Consider the following 19,931-nt stretch of genomic DNA (forward strand, 5'->3'; position numbering starts at 1 on the left):
ACCCCCACCCCCCACCCCAAGCCTTCCCAGCTCCCTAATTCCGCCTATCCCCCCGCCTCCGCCCTCCCCTGGCCGCACAGAGGAGCCCATTGTCGGAGCCAGAAGGCTCGAGGCCGAAGGAGATGGGAGGGAAAGAGGGCGGGCAAGCCCCTGGAGGGTGGAAGGAATCCCCTGATTTCCCTGCCCTCAGCTCCACCAGAGTCGGCAGGGGCCTGGGGGTCTTTTCCGAGCTCCAGGTGCTGCCGAAGTCTGGCAACCACGGGGAGTACAGGTTCCCGGGCGAGTTACAGACGGGAGGCGCCGGCCGCCAAAGGACCCCAGTCCTAGGCTAGGTACCCCAGAAAATTCACGCACGCCCCACCCTCTGGAGTGTCCCTTGCGGAAGCTAAACTGATCCTGCAGGGAGCGAGGCGGCGGCGGCAAAAGAGGGGCATCCTCGCCAAGGCGGGCGTCCGAGGGCCAGGGTCGGGGCTGCCCACTGGAGGGCGGGGCGGAGGAGGAAGCGCGTTGCGGGAGAGGGAGGCAGATCTGCTGGGGCGTCGGGGAAGCAGCGGAGAGGCTCCGCGCGGGAGAAGGAGTCCCGGCAGGGGGTCCGGCGCGGAGGCGGAGGCGGGCACTGAAAGGCGGGGCGGGGAGGGGCGGCCGTCTCGGCCCTCCCTGGCGGGGCCCCGCGGCCTGGGAGCCCGGGCGGGCCGATCCGCCACCGCGGCCGGAGCTGTCCCCCAGCCAGACCCGGCGAGACGCGAGCGGCGGGAGGGAGGCGGCGGCGCGCCCGGCCCCGCCCGCCCGAGCGTCGGACGCGGCCCCGCGCCGAGCCATGGTGAGTCCGGCGTCGCAGCCCCGGTGTCCCCCTCTGCCTTAGCGCAGCCCGCTCGGGGCCGCCAGCCCCCAGCCCAGTGCCTCCAGCGCCTGCCTTGGTCTGTCGAGCGCTTCTGGGACTCTCCTCCCGCCCATCCCCCCCTTCTTTTCTTTGGTCTGTCTGCCCCACTGTCTGGCTCTGTCCCCACCGGGTATTGCTCTCACTCTCTTTCTTCCCTTCTTCTCCGCCCCCTCCCCCATCCTCCCTTTGGTCGCTCCCCCAGTCCACACGCCTCCCCCCGCCCTCCTCTGTCCCGACCTGTGCCTTCCTTTGCAGGATCTTCCCTCCCCCTCCGGGTCCCAGCTCCTTACCCGCGGGAGACCCCTGCGGGTTGGTGCTGCAGTGGCCCTGGAAGGGGCCCGGCCTCGGGTCATGAGAACTGACCTGCCTGGAACCACCATTTTCCATCCCAGTCCCCAGCCCGGTGAGCTGGGCCCACCCATCCGGCCCTGGGGGACTGGCCACAGCTGTGGCTGGGCTGGGGCCAGGGACGTGGCCAAAGAGGGAAATTCCCGTGGAGAAAGACGGGTTGCTTCAAGATAGTGGACAGAGTGGGGAGGGGGCGTGACGCTGCCAGAGCAGACAAGAGATGGGGGGGTCTGGGGAGAGTGCCCCAGGGCTCTTGCTGCAGGGAACAGAAGCACTGTCTTAGAGTCCTCAGCTGCAGAGGGGAGGGAGCACCAGCGGGAGCTCCCCGCAGGAGGTAGGAGACTCTGGCAGCAGCAACTTAGGACACAGGAAGCAGGGTGGCACTATTAAGGGGGAGCCCCTACCAACAGGAGTGGACACTATTCTGGGAACTTTCACTCCAGAAGTTCTCTCTGAAGAATCATTCCAAGTAGTGAGCACTGCCAGAGAGAGCGCCCACTCCACTGCAGGGGGGTGGGAGGTACAAGGCTAAAGGGGCGCTCACTGCAAGAGTGGAGGAGGGGGGAGGCCCTGCCAGGGGGCGCTCACTGCAAGGAGGTGGGGGGAGGAGCACTACCGGGGCTGCTTCTCTACAGAAGGAAGGGCACCCCCTGGCAGGGAGGCTGGAGCAAGAAAAAAGAGGAACTGGGCCAGGGAGAGCTGACTCAGTCTCTCTGGTCTCCTTTTTGGTCCTGGCCGACTGGAGGCCCGGTCTCTGTGCTCCTGCCCGCCGCCTCCCACCCCAGACCCCTCCTCCCCTCCTGCCGCTGCAGTTTCCTGTGGCTGAGACTCTCGCTCAGCCATGAGCTCACCGCCCCTAATGGGTTGCAGCTGCCTCGCTGCTCCAGCTCTAGCTACCCCCTCCTGGCCTCCGATCGGACAGCCCACTTTTCCTCACCCTGCCACTCTCCACTCTCCCCTCCTCCCACCTCCCTCCGCCCCTCTTTGCGCTAGCCGCTAGCCGGGTCCCCGGAACACTGAGGGGTCTGTCTGCTCGCCCACACACCTTGGGGCTGGGTCTCCGCGCTGACGCACTGAATGTCCGACTCCGGAGTGGCTGCCCTAGCTTCTCAGAGGGTCAGGACAGATGGGCAATTGGTAAAATATGCAGTTTTGTCTGCAGGGCAAAGACAAAACTGGGGGAGGGTGGTCATAAAGAACTAGATGAACACGGCAGTGAGCATCCCCTTGCCCACTTAGAGCGAACAAATCTGATACAAAGAACTTCAAAGCCATCTTGAAAGAGAAATTAGTATGCAAAGGAATTTAGCCTGAGGAGTGGTTGTTTAGGGTACACATTGGAGAAAGATACCCATTGATTCACCTAGGGAGGCAAATTTAGAGAAAGCAGGGCTGAGTCTTTTGAGACAGTGGCTACAGGTGGAGTTGGTGGAGAGGTCCTACTGGAATCAGAAAATACATAACATCGAAGCCTCCTCCCTTCCCCACATGTCCCTTTTGTGACTATTTCCTCTTTCAGCTGTACCCACCCCGTTCTTTGTAACCCAATCCCCCATGTGGGGAAGTGGGTGATTCCTTTAGAGCCACTCTGAGAGGGAAGAGGTTGCTAGAAAGACGCCACAGACAGCCCTTTAGTCCTCCTTCTTCCCACCCAATGACCATCTCTAGGAGATGATTGTTCATGGATGGTGGCACCTCCACTTGAGATGGAGCTCCCCAGATGGTAGACCCTGTGAGGAGGGGCTTATAGGATGGCTGTGCGAAAGCTCTCCACCCTTCAGAACTCTCTCAGCCATCACTGAATCTTCTGGTGGCCCAGAGGCCTGTCTCTCCCTGAGGAGTCCCTATGCAATCAATCGTCCCAACTCAAGAACCAGGAATGGCCCTGAGATCAGAGACATTCACCAAAAATTCTCCCTGGCCCTCCAAAGCCAACGTCTCAGAGCTCCAGTGTGGAATACACCACTAGTCCTATGCACTCTGACTGATCCAGTCCCACCGGGGCCATCCCAGACTCATTCAGCCACCATTTCCTGAGTGTCCTCTCTGAGCACATAATGTGCATGAGGTGGCCCCTGGGAGTCACTCCCAGCCCCATACCAGGAGCCATGCTCTCCAGGGATCTGCAGCCCGTCTTATCTCTCCCAGGAGCCCGAGCCAGTGGAGGACTGTGTGCAGAGCACGCTGGCCGCCCTGTACCCGCCCTTCGAGGCAACGGCCCCCACACTGTTGGGCCAGGTGTTCCAGGTGGTGGAGAGGACTTATCGGGAGGATGCGCTGAGGTACACGCTGGACTTCCTGGTGCCCGCCAAGCACCTGCTTGCCAAGGTCCAGCAGGAAGCCTGTGTGAGTGGCCCCTAAGACCCACTGTCTCGCCTCAGAGACTAGCCAGACTAATTTCCACCTACGCCAGCTCCCAACACTGATGGCCCCCAGAGGCACAGGCCACTAAGATACTAACGCACACAGACACTCATCTTCCCCAAATATTGACCCCTAAAAAAAATATCAACTCCCACAGTCCCATCAGACCCAATTCCAGACATTTCCCCCCTCATATGGATTTCTCAAGATACTAACTCCCCCAAACAGGACTCAACAGAGATCCTTCACTTCTGCTGATATAAAGACTCCTAAGACTCCTAGGAGTCTCTGATCCCTCTAAGACAATGGCATCTGCTGACCATACCATATGTAATGACTCAGTTGTTACCCTCCCACGCATGGAACTTGTTTGCTAGAGAAGCTTCCTACTAGCAGAAAACTGAACAGTCCCAATCCTCCTCTGCTACATGAACATCCCTCCAGCTCCCCTGGGATTGTGACCTATCAGGCCAAAGGCCAGCCCTGCCTAGGGTGGTCCCATTCTAACTGCCTTCTCCTGCTGGCTTCATCAGCGGGGGCCTGAGCACAGTCCCACCTCTCTCCCCAGGCCCAGTACAGCGGTTTCCTCTTCTTCCATGAGGGCTGGCCCCTCTGCCTGCACGAGCAGGTGGTGGTGCAGCTCGCAGCCCTGCCCTGGCAGCTGCTACGTCCAGGAGACTTCTACCTGCAAGTGGTGCCCTCAGCAGCCCAAGCACCCCGCCTGGCACTCAAGTGCCTGGCCCCAGGGGGCGGGCGGGTACAGGAGTTGCCTGTGCCCAATGAGGCCTGTGCCTACCTATTCACACCTGAGTGGCTGCAAGGCATCAATAAGGACCGGCCAACAGGTCGCCTCAGTACTTGCCTACTATCTGCGCCCTCTGGCATTCAGCGGCTGCCCTGGGCAGAGCTCATCTGCCCACGATTTGTGCACAAAGGAGGCCTCATGGTTGGACATCGGCCAAGCACACTGCCCCCCGAGCTGCCCTCTGGACCCCCAGGGCTCCCCAGCCCTCCACTCCCTGAGGAGGCCCTGGGCACCCGGAGTCCTGGGGATGGGCACAATGCCCCCGCTGAAGGACCCGAGGGCGAGTACGTGGAGCTGCTGGAAGTGACACTGCCTGCAAGGGGGAGCCCCACAGATGCTGAGGGCTCCTCGGGCCTCTCCAGGACCCGGACGGTACCCACCCGAAAGGGTGCTGGAGGAAAGGGCCGGCACAGGAGACACCGGGCCTGGATGCACCAGAAGGGTCTGGGGGCCCGGGACCAGGATGGGGCACGCCCACCTGGTGAGGGAAGCAGCACTGGAGCCTCCCCTGGGTCTCCCCCTGGAGCTGAGGCTCTCCCAGAAGCGACAGCCCTAGAGGTATCTGAGTCTCCAGCAGAGACATTGGGGGAATCCTCTGAACCTTGCCCCCTGAGGCCAGGGGAGGTTGGGGGAGGGGCAGGCCAGGGGGCTGAAGGACCACCCGGCACCCCTCGGAGAACAGGCAAAGGAAACAGGAGAAAGAAACGTGCTGCAGGCAGAGGGGCTCTTAGCCGAGGAGGGGACAGTGCTCCACTGAGCCTTGGGGACAAGGAAGAGTCCAGCCACCAGGAAGTCCATGTCAGTCTGCCCCCGCCAAATGAGCAGGAGCTTCCAGGATGCAACCCGGTTGAGGAGGAGCACAAAGGCTCAGAGAAGCCAGAGTCTGAGCTGAAAGAGGAGCTCGGACCAGCAGACAAAAAAGAGTCTCGGCCCCCAGAAGCCTGTGGACCTATAGAAGAGACGGCCAGAAAGAAGGAGCAGGAGGGCCCCAGCCTAGTATGCATAGCAGGTGAGATGGCACCAGAGCTGGTAAGGCAAGGGTCAGCATAGATTGGGCCAAGGGAGGGGGCTAGAGGAGGAGCTGGGAACCTGACAGCCAGAACCCTCCCCACCTCAGGCCCAGCAGCTCTGCTTGTGTCTGTGCAGGACCCACAGGTCCAGAAGGGCTTCCATCAGACCCACCAACACCACCCTTGGAGGCTGTGCAGGAAATGAAAGGGGACAGTGTCCCAGAAGAGGCCTCTCCAGTCTCCATCTCTGATGACCCGGATGTAGCTTGGGACTTGATGGCATCTGGATTCCTTGTCCTGACTGGTCAGTGGGCATCAGTGTTAGGAGGGAAAGAGAAGCAACCAGGGTGGGCTGTCGAGGGAGGCAGGGTGGTTGGGAGGCAGCCAAGGCCTGCCCCCAGCCAGGACATACTGTCCATTTTGTGTCCTCAGGAGGGATGGACCAGAGTGGGCGAGCTCTGCTGACCATTACCCCACCATGCCCTCCTGAAGAACCCCCACCCTCTCGAGACATGCTGAGCACTGCTCTTCATTACCTCCACTCATTGCTCAGGTAACCGAGGCCCAGCAGCGGCACCCTGGACATTAACCTCCTGGTCATGAGGACCCTGGCCCCCTTTCTTCTCAGAACACTGACTTCTTGACGTCTAGGATACCTAGTTCCTCACCCGTCACATTTTTAAGTCATTGACTGCTGACCTTGCTGACCTCTAACCTCCAGGATATCTTCATCAATCCTCAAAGTCAACATTGCTGACTTTCAATACCCTAAGGCACTACCTAGATTATCGGGGTATTGATTTACTCACTCAACAACTATTTACTAAGCCCCAAGAACCTAGTAGGCATCATGCTATGGACTGAAATTGAGTTCACACCCTTCCAGAGCATAGAAGTCCTAATTTTTCAGACCATGATCCTATGATTTAGTAGCCATGTGAATACAGACTCCTGAATGCTAGATCACTGCCTCTTGGACACAAACTCACACTTTGGCCTTTTGCCCATTGCTTCCCAAAAGTACCAGGAACTAACTTCTCCTGAGAACTAGTAACAGTAAAGCCAGACCCTGGGCCACTATCCCCTCAATACACACACAGGTGCATACACACTGCCTCCTTGGCTCTTCTGCCCCCACAGGCCTGATCTCCAGATATTGGGGCTGTCCATCCTGTTGGACCTTCGAAAGGCACCCCCACTGCCTCCAGCACTCATTCCTGTTCTAAGTCAACTTCAGGTAACCAACCATCCCTTGACACAGGTATTTCTCCTGACCATAACCCTTCCCCGGTAGCCTGGAATGGCACCCAGTTGCCCGCAGTTTAGGGCTATTCTTCTTTGCCCTTAGGACTCAGGAGACCCTCCTCTCATTCAGCGTCTGCTGCTTCTCACTCATGATGACCCTCTGACTGAATTCTATGGACTTCAGGTTTGAGCTCCTCACTCCCAGCTAGTCCCCCTTAATAGTGGAGAGAGAAGAGCCCCAGGCTGGTCCCTGAACCCCTGGTTGGCCAGGCCAGAATCCCCTGCCTTCACATGTCTACAGGGCGCTGAGTTGGTGTCAGAAAGTGATCTGAAAAGAGTGGCCAAGCCAGAGGAGCTGCCGTGGGACTTGGGAGGTCACAGGGAACCCTCGCCCAGCTACTGGGTAGAGACACACCAGGTAAGCTTCACCACCCCTACCCAGGACACTGGGAGCCAGGAATGACCCAGCTCAGAAAATTCTGGGAGAGAGAGGGCGGATCTGAGACATGACCATGGGGTTGAGAAAAAGTGATTTCCTTTCCATTCAATTCAATAAGGTTTTTTTTAATGTTTGTTTATTTTTGAGAGAGAGAGAGAGAGTATGTGAGCGCAGAGGGGCAGAAAGAGAGGGGGAGACAGAGGATCCCAAGCAGGCTCTGTGCTGTCTGTACAGAGCCCGATTCACAGACTGTGAGATCATGACCTGAGCTGAAATCAAGAGTCGGACACTTACCAACTGAGCTACCCAGAGGCCCCTCAATTCAATAAGTATTTATGGCTCACAACCCATGATCACAGTATTAAGCATGTACCATGGGCTACCGGGGAGATGAGAGGAGTATGTTAAATGTTTTTTTTTTTTTAAATGTTTATTTATTTTTGAGAGGGAGAAGGGCAGAGAGAGAGGGAAACACAGAATCTGAAGCAGGCTCTAGGCTCTGAGCTGTCGGCATAGAGCCTGATGCGGGGCTCGAACCCATGAACCATGAGATCGTGACCTGAGCTGAAGTCGGATGTTTAACCGAATGAGCCAGTCAGACACCCCTGTTAAACAGGTTCTTAATGTGATATCAAGCAGCATATGATTTTTGGTGGGACATAAGTAAGAAGCTATTGGAGAAGAGTGTAAGGTAGTTTTACTGAGGTTCTGGAACAAGCTGACAGTCATGAAGTCTGCTTCTAGTTCCATGTGACCTAGGACAAATTACTGTACCCCACTTCCAGAGATGGTACCCTTTCTGCACTTATTCCCTGCACCAACATCCAGGCCTCAGGGTCTTCAACGAAAAAATAGAGCAATTGTGATATAATCTCTGATTCTGTGAATCTAAGTGCTGTGAACATTCAAGAAAAGACAGGTGAACATGATCTGAGCTAAGTATGAAAGAGGGTTTGTAACATGGTCTCTAAACTATGCATCAAAGGGGATGTCAGTCTGAACAGGCAGAGAGGAGCATTTTATAGGGTGAACACCTAGCGCACATAGAGGAAAAGGAGACTTACATTTACTAAGCTGTATGCTGTACCAGTCCCATGCTAAGTGCTTACTTAGCATCATCTCTTTAAACCTCGCAAAATCCTGTGTGTCTTCTCCTCACTTTACAGTTGAGGAAACTGAGGTTCAGGGAGGTTTCTGGACCTGCTTAATGTCGTACAGTTAGTAAACAACAAAGTCAGAAACTAACTGAGCATTGTCTCTGTAAGAGTCTCTGGGACTGCCCCACCTCCATCCCTGTGTGTGTGTTTCAGGAAGTGGCAAGGCTGTGCCTCCTGTGTCAAGGTGTGCTGTGCTCTGTGCGGCAAGCCATTGAGGAGCTGGAGGGAGCCGCAGAGCCAGAAGGAGAGGTAGGAAACGAGATGGGACAAAAGGGTTGGGATGGGGGCTCTCTAGTGGAACGCCAACATTCAACTGCTCCTTGCCCCCAGGAGGCTGTAGGAATGCTTGAGCCCCTACAGAAGGTGCTGGCAGATCCCCGACTGACGGAGCTGCAGAGGGATGGGGGAGCCATCCTGATGAGGCTGCGCTCCACCCATAGCAGCAAGTATGAGGGGGGATGGGAGGGGGTGGGCGGGTGGACATAGGGGTATGGAGACACAGCAGAGAGCTGTCAATAAACCTTAGCTGCCAGATAATTCTTACTGAGCAGGTATCTGGACAGGAGAGTATGCATTTCCACTTACTATAATTTTCACATTACATCCCTAGGTGCTAGTTATGATTACAGACGGATTTGGAGGATGAGAAATGTTAAATGCCTTGGCCAAGATTAGTCAGTAATTCAGTCAGGATTCAAATCCAGGCCTGTACTCTGACCCACGATGCTGTGCTACATCTCATACTAAGATGCAAGGATGGAATGGGGTGGGGGCAGGGAAGGGTTGATAAGGGCAATAGTTCATTCTGCCCCTCTCTTTCCCCAGGCTGGAGGGCCCTGGCCCCGCTACACTGTACCAGGAGGTGGACGAAGCCATTCACCAGCTTGTGCGCCTCTCCAACCTGCATGTACAAGAGCAGGAGCGGCGGCAGCGTCTACACCGACTCCAGCAGGTGGGCCTGGACCCCCAGACCTCTCTTACTTGGCCCGGAGCCTGGCCTCCAGCACTCCCTTTTCTGCTGACATTTATGGTTGATAGTGTTCTCCTAACCTCCTTCTTCTCACCCCACCCTGGAGGATGGTCTGGTCAGTGTGAGATTCAACAAGGGAGAGATAGCATCTAAGGACCAGCAAAGAAGAGAAGCCAGATCTCCCCTGCCCCACTGTTGATCTTTGATCAAGAATCCTTAGAGACTGTGAGATGCTTGGGTGCCCTAGGGGATTCTGGGAAGAGCTGATTGACTCTAGCGTGCCTATTAGCTTAAAATAATAAATGTCTCTTGGTACCAGCTCTTTAACTACACTTCTACCCAAGCTCCCTCAACTCTTTATACAATGTCTTCCCCAAACCTGAGGCTGGTAAGGTCCCAGCTTCCTCCACTTTGGAAGGAGAGGGCAATGGAAGATGCTAAGGCCTCTTATGTGGGGAAGATTCAGGGATAAGGCTGGCTTTTCTGAACCTTCATTATTCTCCTGGGGTTAAGAGCCCCACAGGGATCATTCTACCATGTAGGGTATGGGGGTGGTTTGCAATCTGATTGTTCCCTCAGAGCCCCAGGCATGGTGAGTGAACACCTCATGGACCTGCATGTGGGCATCAGGGGAAGAGTCATCACAGGGTCAATGTCAAAGTGGGGGACAGGGCTTTCTGTTTTCTGGGGTTTCCACATAGTGCCTTCCTCCATCCCAGTATCCAAAGGGTGGTATCTCTTACTGTTTGTTTGCTTGCTTGTTAGCTGTTTTCCCCATTTCAAAACCGTTAGCACGCAGGATTTGGAGTCTAAAGTTCCCAGCTTGAGTTCTAGCTCTGTTAGGAATGAGATGTTGCACAGATCTTGAAGTGTCTCTGAGTTCTCAAGTCTGCATCTTTAGAATGGGGATGATAATGACACTGACCTCTCAAGGATGTTGGGATGACCAAATGAATTCAGCAAAGGACAGAGAAGTGTTTATGGTTGGGCTCTAATTATTAGGAACATCCTCAGACTTCTCCTCAGGCTGTCCTATGCCAGCTTCCAGCCTTTCTTCAGAAGAAAATATTACCATCCCTTTTTGGTTAAATATTCCAGAACTAATATGAGAGTCCTTAGATCGCCATAATAGGCAACTAGAGGTGGACACACGCACCCACATTGACACACACACACACACGTGCGCGCACTGTCTTGTCTCTCCAAGCCAGGCCCCTGGGACCCCTGCCCACTTGTCGTTGGACTCAGTGAATGTGAAATTTCTCCCAGCCCCCTCCGTTATCCAGAGGATCCTCATCCACCTCAGGCCCACACCAGCTTTATCTATGTCACCTGCAGACAGAGCCCTGGAGCCCTCATCCTCCTCCCTCAGTGCTCCCTGCCAGCCCAGCTTCCCCTTCTTCTTGTGCTTTATAAATGATCTCTCACTAGAGCTTTGTGGGAACTACTACCAACCAATGTTACCGTTCCCACACTACAGCTGATATGAAATGGTTTACACAAGGGACCGTGGATTAGGGTGGTGGGGTTGGAGCTGGATTTCAGCTCTCCTTCCCACCACATGGCCTCCTTCTCCCTCACGGCCCTTCTGTGCCCCCTTGTCTGTCTTAGGTGCTACAGTGGCTCTCAGGCCCTGGGGAGGAGCAGCTGGCAAGCTTTGCTGTGCCTGGGGACTCCCTGTCTGCCCTGCAAGAGACAGAGCTACAGTTCCGGGCTTTCAGCACTGAGGTTCAGGTGAGAAGGGGGAGAGGGGCAGGTGAGGAGAAGCACGCGGGGAAGGAGGGGCAGACTGACTAGGCCTGAGGACGGGGTCTGAGTTCAGCCTTCCTTCTTCAGGAGCGCCTGGCCCAGGCCCGGGAGGCCTTGGCCCTGGAGGAGGACACCACCTCCCAGAAGGTTCTGGATGTCTTTGAACAGCGGCTGGAGCAGGTTGAGAGTGGCCTCCATCGGGCCCTGCGGCTACAGCGCTTCTTTCAGCAGGTGTGTGCAGATCCTCTTCTGGGCCCACCATTGCCTGCCTTCTGCATGGAGAAGCTGATCAGGTAGTAGCTAAAAGCAGGGACTCAGGAGACCATCTCCTTTGATTCTTGGCTCTGCCACTTACTTGCTGAGTGATCTGGGACAAGTTTCTAAACTTGAGCATGCCTCCATAGGCACCCACCTCACAGGGCTGCTGTGAGGATGACATAGGTAATATATAAAAGCACTTAGTACAGAGCCTGCCACTGATAAACACGGGGTAAGTATTGGCTCTTCTCACATCCAGGCCCCTTTGTCTCTGTACCAGCTTGGAGTGACACGGTTAGGCAGTGGTGCTGGGATAGTGAAGATGTTGCACAGATCTTGAAGTGTCTCTGAGTTCTCAAGTCTGCATCTTTAGAATGGGGATGATAATGACATCCCTCTCTCAGAGGGACTCTCAGAGGACTAAGAGGGTGACGGGCACTGGGAAGCCAGCGGCAAAAGAGGACAGGAGCTGTCATTGGGCAGCATGTGTGAGTGGCACAGAACCTCACTCTTTCTCTCCCCATTCCCGACCACCCGCTTTGGCCTGGCAGGCACATGAATGGGTGAATGAAGGTTCTGCTCGGCTGGCAGGAGCGGGACCGGGTCGGGAGGCAGTGCTGGCAGCCCTGGCCCTGCGGCGGGCCCCGGAGCCGAGCGCCGGCACCTTCCAGGAGATGCGGGCCCTGGCCTTGGACCTGGGCAGCCCTGCAGCCCTGCGAGAATGGGGCCGCTGCCGGGCCCGCTGCCAAGAGCTGGAAAGGAGGATTCAGCAACACCTGGGAGAGGAGGCGAGTCCACAGGGCCACCGGCGACGACGGGCAGACAGCACTAGCAGCGGAGGGGCCTCCCGGGGCCCCCACAGCCCCTCGCCCAGCCTTAGCTCCCTGCTGCTCCCCAGCAGCCCTGGGCCACGTGCAGCCCCATCCCATTGCTCCCTGGCGCCCTGTGGGGAGGACTGTGAAGAGGAGGGCCCTGACTTGGCTCCAGAGGCAGAGGGCAGGCCTCCAAGGACTGTGCTGATCCGAGGCCTAGAAGTCACCAGTACTGAGGTGGTTGACAGGACGTGCTCACCCCGGGAACATGTGCTGCTGGGCCGAGCTGGAGGTCCAGACGGGCCCTGGGGAGTAGGCACCCCCCGGATGGAGCGCAAGCGAAGCATCAGGTGAGAGCCCAGGCCAATCAGTGCCCAAGAGGCAGGCCCAACGGCCCAGCAGGAAAAGACTACGAAGTTGTTGGAGGTGGTGACTCCCTCCCGTGCCCCCATCTCCTCTAACACTACTTCCTGTTGCTCCTGCAGCGCCCAGCAGCGTCTGGTGTCTGAGCTGATTGCCTGTGAGCAAGAGTACGTGGCCACGTTGAGTGAGCCAGTGCCACCTGGGCCTGAGCTGACTCCTGAACTGAGGGGTGCCTGGGCTGCCGCCCTGAGTACGCGGGAGAGGCTTCGCAGCTTCCACCGGACACATTTTTTACGGGAGCTTCAGGGCTGCGCCACCCACCCCCTGCGCATTGGGGCCTGCTTTCTTCGCCACGTGAGTGACCCCTCAAACTTCTTCCAGGTCCTCTCCCTTCTCATGCTTCAGCCCCATCCACTTGTCCCTCCTTCTCAGTATCCATTCCCCGCCACTTCCCAAAGTATGTGGTCCAAGACTCTGGGGCCCAGTCCTGTTCTCTGGGCCCCTCTGGATCTCCTTAGCCTGTGTCCCTGTCCTCGAGTGCTGCCTGGCCTTCACTCACTACATGGAAGCCGGTCGTTTCCTAGGCAGACCCAGTGGCCCATCTCTCCTCTGCGTTGTAGTGAGGATGGGGAGGAGGAAAAGGAGAGGCTTGTCTCTCACCAGATAATGGCTTGTCTCTTCTCTTCTGGCACAGGGGGACCAGTTCAGCCTTTATGCCCAGTATGTGAAGCACCGACACAAACTGGAGAATGGTTTGGCTGCACTTGGCCCCCCAACCAAGGTAACCTTTGCTCCAACCCTCATGAGAAGGAGAGGGGTCAGGAGTACCCAAAACGTGCCACCCTCAAAGTCTCTCAGGGAAAGAAAGTTTTCCTGGATGTGCCCAGGAACATCACCTACTAATAATCTCCCAGAATTGCTGAGGGTGGGACAAACACCGGCCTGGAAGCCAAGTGAGCATGCATTTTTATCCTGAGGGACTTTGGGCAAGACTCTTGATTTCCTCTGGGTCTCTGTTTCTGCATCTGGTCAATGGGTGCAATATACACTCTGTCTAACTCACAGAGTGCTCTGAGGATCAAAAGACTTTACATCGAAAGATACGAAAGTGATGTCAAAAGTTAAAAGCCAGAGACTGTAAGGGATAATTTGTGTTCCTCTTTCATTCTCCTTCAAGATAGAGGATGATTGACTCTCCTGCAGGCCCCCTACCTGCTTTCTTCCTGGAGAAAGTTTTCATCTTACCTTTGGCTGTATCTGGGCTTAATCTACCCCTGAAAGCCTGGACTACTATCCACCTTCCCTACAGAACTCAGCCCCCACCAGCTCCAGCCCCCACCCTCCTCATCCCTGTCTGTCTCCTCCCCAACTAGGGCTCCACAGAGAGTGGCCCTTACCTGCCCCGCGCCCTGCAGCAGCCCCTGGAGCAGCTCGCTCGGTATGGGCAGCTCCTGGAGGAGCTCCTAAGGGAAGCTGGGCCTGAACTGAGTTCTGAGCGCCAGGCTCTTGGGGCTGCCGTGCAGTTGCTCCGGGAACAGGAGACCCGTGGCAGAGACCTGCTGGCCGTGGAGGCAGTACGTGGCTGCGAGGTAAGGCCATGGCTCATCACTCCAGTTCAAACGGTCTAGCCTTGTGGCCTTAGATGCAGTGTGGCTGGTGACAAGAGAACTAGACTCAAGGTCAGAGGGCCCAGGCTCTAATTCCTAATCAGCTAGATGGCCTTGGTCAAGTCACTGAACTTCACTGGGCCTCAGTGTCCTCATCTATAAATAAAGAAGCTATGTCCTGCCTGACATCCCATGTGCTTTCCTGTTCCATTCCCAATTCTTCTCTTTCCTTACCTACTCTGTTCTTCCTCAACACCCAACATATACCTTATTCTCCCCTACCTCGTTTCTTTCTAGCCCAGAAGTTCCAGAATAGGTAGGGAACCTGCCTCCTCTAGGATAGACCTCTTTCCCCTTCAATTCTTTGCTGATTCTCTTCCGGGGTCAGAATGGTGCTTTATCCCCAACGTTCAAAGATTTCCCCACTATAACCCTGTAACCACACTATGGGAGGGGGAGGCTATAACCCTACTATACAGCGTACCTTCTGTCTTGAAAGGCAGGGCTATGTTACTAGGCCAGGTGCGCTGTGCATGGTGACCATGGATGGATTCTAGGTCAAGGCCCTCACTGATTTCCTAACTCAGCCTGAGAACCAGTACATTAGGCCCCTTGCCCTATAAATCTCATTTTTACTCCCCACAAAATATACTCAAAGGGCTCCAGGGCCAATTATCTTTCCTTTTCCTTTCCCCAGACAGATCTGAAGGAGCAGGGACAGCTCCTGCACCGGGACCCCTTCACTGTCATCTGTGGTCGAAAGAAGTGCCTTCGCCATGTCTTTCTCTTTGAGCATCTCCTCCTGTTCAGCAAGCTCAAGGGTGCTGAGGGGGGGTCAGAGACCTTTGTTTACAAGCAGGCCTTTAAGGTACAATGCTGGAAAGGGGAGATTTGGAGAGGGACGGGACAAGAAGCCATGCTCTTCTTGAGAACTCAAGATGTTGTGGACATTCAACCCCAACCGAGGTTCAGAATCTGCATCATCTAAAACAGGCTTTGACCTTAATCAACCATCAGGTTAAGGTGTTGGGGGAGTGATAGAAACTCCTGTTACTGTCATTGGGGTTTTCCTTATCATTCATGTGGGACACTCACGAGGCATTCTAACCCAGAATGGAGGAGGACCTTTCCCATTAAGAATATATGTTTTCTGAGTTAGGGGTGGTCCCTGGGGGTCAGGAGAGAGGACTCTATTATCTATCTGTCTATCTATCTATCTATCTATCTATCTATAGCTTGAGTTGATGGAACGAGTAGAACTGAACCCAAGATGAGGGAGGCCTTGCTTCAGGAAACAGCTTTGGTATTCAGATAAACATCAGTAGAGACCTCTAATCCTAGGGGCACCTGGCTGGCTCAGTCAATAGAGCATACACCTCTTGATCTTGGGGTTGTGAGTTCAAGCACCACGTTGGGTGTAGAGATTACTTAAAAACAAAATCTCTAGGGGATGTCTGGGTGGCTGAGTCAGTTAAGCATCTGACTCTTGTTTTCAGTTCAGGTCACAATCTCACAGTTTGAGAGATGGAGCCCCACGTCAGGCTCTGTGCTGACAACGTGAAGCCTGCTTAAGATTCCCCTCCCCCCCACATGCATGTTCTCTCTCTCTCTCTCCCTCCCTCTCTCTCTCTCAAAATAAATATTTAAAATAAAATAAAATAAAATAAAATAAAATAAAATAAGTAAAATAAAATAAAATAAGAGACCTAGAGGCCTAGGTCAGGCAGTGCAGCATGATTCTAAGGGTTTCTAAACTTTCCTCCCCTAAGTTCGTTCCAGCTCTTTAGGGGCGAGTACAGTATAGGGAAAAAAGCCTAGGTTCGGAATAATGTAGACATGGGTTTGAACCCTCTTTCTCTGCTAAGCTGTGATAAACCCTTGGGCAAGCTGCTTCCTGTCTCTGGGCATTCCCCGTCTGTAAATTATGGTTGTTAGGAAGCCTACATGTAGAGCACTTGGCATATGGTAGGTGTTGAGCAAACATTTACTGAACATCCACCAGATGCCAAGCTAAGTGTAGTGCTTTTCCATGTGGTACCATCTAGCCAGGATTCACTCTGTCTTCACCCACTCTCCTCCGCTCTTTCTCAGACTGCTGACATGGGGCTAACAGAAAACATCGGTGACAGTGGCCTCTGCTTTGAGTTGTGGTTTCGGCGGCGGCGTGCACGAGAGGCATACACTCTGCAGGCAGCCTCACCAGAGATCAAACTCAAGTGGACCAGTTCTATTGCCCAGCTGCTGTGGAGACAAGCAGCCCACAACAAGGGTACCGGGCAGGGCCAGGGGAGGGTGTGCTTGGGGTCAAGGTTATGGCAGGTTAGCCAGAGCATGTGGAGACCACTTGGGAAACAGGGTGTGGGATGGAGAAAGAATGACTTCGGAGATGATTCAAGATCTGACTTGAGAGAGATTGCTGACATAGAAATTAGTGTAAGGTGTACCAAAAGGAAAGAGGAAGCTACCAATTTCAGGAAAGCAAGAGCAAATGGCGGGGCAAAAGGGAATGAGGGACAGCTCACTAGACCTGGGGTCCAGAATGTACTTGCTGGGTGACATAGACCAGTACGTGTGTTTCTTTTTGGGGTTTTTTGGTTGGATTTTTGTTTATAATTCTCTGAACCTCATTCCACTCATCTGAAAAATGGAAAGTAACAGCTACATTTTAGTGTGATAGGCCCGATTAAATAAGGTGATATATATGGATACACTTAGTAAATTATAAATGTATGTAAAAATGAGGGGTTTGCTCTTAATGTCCACAATAAAGGGCAGAAGGTGAGTATGAGAAGGTGGGTGGCTGGAATGCCAAATAGGCAGAATGCAACAAATAAGATACAAGAGACGGATGTCTGAGGAGGAAGTCTAGGATCACCATCACCATCCGTGTAGTAACAGTCGACAGCAAGAGTAACAGGAGATAGCAGATGAATGAGAATTGGCAAGGAGCAAAAGAAGTGTCTCCCATTCCAGTGCTAGGGCTTGGAGCGAAGAGGGGCTGAAGGAGGTTGGTAACAGGGTCTCTGTTCCCTAGAGCTCCGAGTGCAGCAGATGGTCTCCATGGGCATTGGGAATAAACCCTTCCTGGACATCAAAGCCCTTGGGGAGCGGACGCTGAGTGCCTTGCTCACTGGAAGAGGTGAGGGCCAGAGTGCTGGGGGGGGTGGCCCCCAGAAGTCAAGACCTTGAGAGTGAGGGCACAGTGGGGAGGCATGGTGGAAAAGTAAGGAAGGGTAATGAGTGGACATGTCCTCCCAGAAATTGTGGGACTGACTGGGAGGCCCTCTATGAGACTGAGGGTCACTTCAGAGAGCCGGGAGGGCTTTCCCACACCACCACCCCACCACCACCCCCCCTCTCTGCAGCCGCCCGCACCCGGGCTTCCGTGGCCGTGTCATCCTTTGAGCATGCCGGCCCTTCCCTTCCCGGCCTCTCACCGGGAGCCTGCTCCCTGCCTGCCCGCGTCGAGGAGGAGGCCTGGGATCTGGACGTCAAGCAAATTTCCCTGGGTGAGGCACCTCTCAAGGGGTGGCTCTCAACAGCTGGGTCATCGTGGTGATATTCAGGCTGCTTGCTGCTAAGCAATTCCTTTTTCTAGCCAAGTAGCCCAGTTGCCATGACAACTATGTACAGCTTCCCCATTGCTAAAAGAGCTTTCCATCTGGTTGCTAGGGTAATGCTTACAGCAGCCTGTTGCTAAGAAGCACTTCCTCTGTACCTCTCTCTCTAGCTCTCCTTGAGTTTCTATGGAAACTGCTCAGCTTCCTGTTGTACCCTCCTGGTTCACCACGGCAATCCTTATAGTTTCCTGTCGCTTCTTCCCTGGTTGCTCTAATGATGCTGCTGACAATTTCCTGCCTCTTGGTAGGGGGGTTCTCTTGCAAATGGATTGCTATGGTGACTCACAGCTTCCTGTTGCTATGGAGCTTTTTCTTCCCTGATGGAGCAGCTTGGTTGCTTAAGGTAATCTAGAGGGGTTCTATACCCTGCTCTCACCCTAGCTTCCCCTCCAGCCCCAGAAACACTTGACTCTTCTGGAGATGTGTCCCCAGGACCAAGAAACAGCCCCAGCCTGCAACCCCCCCACCCTGGGAGCAGCACTCCCACTCTGGCCAGTGGAGGGATCTTAGGGCTGTCCCGGCAGGTAAGTCCCTGCGTTAGGGCTGGGAATGGGGTGATCTCTTCAGCCACTTTCTGGGTGGGATATTATGATCATTCAACCCACGGGGGCAGGGGGAACTAATGAGCCTGTGCACCCAGCAAGAGCGCAGGTTGTATATATTGTCCAGTCTGCCTTCCTCCTCTCCCACAGGCTTGGCTGAGAGGCATCAAGGTCAGAAGTAAAAAGGAATCTTAAGTAAAGAGCATAGGGGGCACCTGGCTGGCTCAGTCAGTTAAAAGTCTGACTCTTGACTTCGGTTCAGGTCATGATCTCGTGGTTTGTGGGACTGAACCCCACGTCGGGCTCTGTGCTGACAGCATGGAGCCTGCTTGGGATTCTCTCTCTGTCTCCCTCTGTCTCCCTCTGCCACTCCCCCACTCATGCTCTCTCTCAGGATAAATAAGTAAACTTGATAAAAAAGTAAACTTAATTTAAAAAAAAAAAAGGAGCATAGTGCAGGAGTGGATGGAAAGGGGGTAATGCCAACAGCATTTGGACTTGGATTAAATCAGCAAAATTCAGGAACTTTGAGGAGGAGGACAGAGAGGTGAATTGGCAGGCTTAGGAGATGGGGAGGAGTATAGAAAAGACGTTTCCTTAGCCTTTAAGTTCACTGCACTTCCTCTCCTTGCAGAGTCATGCCCGAGCCCTGAGCGACCCCACTACACCTCTGTGACCTGGGTGAGTCCGTACCCCTTCACTACATCCAGCATGCCTTCCCTTTTGCACGTGCTGCCCTCCTCCCGGCTGCTTGGAAGTCAGCTTCTCCCCTCTCCCAACCCATCTCCCTCTTCTCTTCTGGCTTCTAGAGAAGACGGAGAACTTGGCTCCAGCCTCCCTCTCAGCACATTTTGGTTTGGGATGGCAGTGGGACATAGTGGAGGACTGGAAGGGCACTGAATGCTTCCTTTCCTCTGCTTCCTGGACAGAGAGGAGGTCCAAGGACCAGCGTGTTTCCCTGCTGCTATCTCTAGTGCTCTCCAGCCGAGTGCCTTCCTGCAGGAACCAGAGTGACCACACTTGCTTGCCTTCATACTCCGGAGGTGGAGTATGATCCCTCATCCAGTCCTGCCCCATCCTGGGCTGCTGCATACTCCCAGGACACGGCTCCATGTCAGCCTGAGTTCTCCCCTTCGTCCCATCCCACCCCGACTCTCCCTGAGAACACTCATCTCTGCCAGGTCAGCTGTTGTTCCTGGTGACTCCATTCTGGGGTGTCACAGGAAACAGAGCTATGCAAACCATTATAGGAGGGTGGGGTGGGGAACTGCAAACTTTATACATGTAATTACTGTTATTATAATACTATTGTTATATTAAATGTATTTACTCACACTTTGTCTCAGCAGAGCTAGAGCAGACCTCTGCGTTGAGGTGATACTGCTAACTTGAGCACTTCCCCTTCCCCAACCACTAACTAGAACACAGAAAATAAAACCAAGGCTTCGAGGTACCCAGTACCCATACAGACCCTGGGTGTAGGAGAATGTGCTTCTTCACAGTGGCGCCTAGAGGCTTAGTGCACCCTTTGAAGTTTCTCCTCTCTCACTGCACCTACTTCTTGAGGCTGAGCTGGTCACAGTCAAGCTGGGATCCAGCACAGTCCAGCGGTTCTCAAAATGAGGTCCTTAGACCACAGTGCATGAGAATCTCCTAGGCTACTTGTTAAATGCTAATTCCTGGCCCTGCCCCAGAGCTGCTGAAGCCAAAAGTCTGAGGGTAAAGCCCAAGATTCCTCATTTCTCATTAAGCTCTTTGGGTG

At 54.5% G+C, this 19,931-nt stretch overlaps 1 protein-coding gene across 2 annotated transcripts; it reads left to right on the top strand.

The window, feature by feature from the left end:
- The first annotated feature begins 779 nt into the window (after positions 1 to 779).
- Positions 780 to 19,502, top strand: ARHGEF40 (Rho guanine nucleotide exchange factor 40). Of its 2 annotated transcripts, XM_042989348.1 has the most exons (24): positions 780 to 820; positions 3,377 to 3,574; positions 4,161 to 5,406; positions 5,544 to 5,711; positions 5,840 to 5,960; positions 6,548 to 6,644; positions 6,756 to 6,836; positions 6,954 to 7,070; positions 8,402 to 8,497; positions 8,579 to 8,694; positions 9,074 to 9,200; positions 10,830 to 10,952; positions 11,055 to 11,198; positions 11,777 to 12,387; positions 12,523 to 12,754; positions 13,095 to 13,181; positions 13,774 to 13,989; positions 14,705 to 14,875; positions 16,099 to 16,276; positions 17,042 to 17,146; positions 17,373 to 17,516; positions 18,021 to 18,151; positions 18,804 to 18,850; positions 19,099 to 19,502. In XM_042989348.1, the coding sequence occupies exons 1-23, from the start codon at positions 818 to 820 to the stop codon at positions 18,843 to 18,845; spliced, it is 4,554 nt and encodes a 1,517-aa protein (XP_042845282.1). In that variant the 5' UTR covers positions 780 to 817; the 3' UTR covers positions 18,846 to 18,850; positions 19,099 to 19,502. The 2 variants fall into 2 exon arrangements, with proteins under 2 accessions (XP_042845282.1, XP_042845283.1); XM_042989349.1 differs by lacking the exon at positions 17,373 to 17,516.
- The last annotated feature ends 429 nt before the right edge of the window (positions 19,503 to 19,931 follow it).

This window comes from Panthera tigris, chromosome B3 (genome assembly GCF_018350195.1).
Source record: "Panthera tigris isolate Pti1 chromosome B3, P.tigris_Pti1_mat1.1, whole genome shotgun sequence".
Taxonomy (NCBI): Eukaryota; Metazoa; Chordata; class Mammalia; order Carnivora; family Felidae; genus Panthera; species Panthera tigris.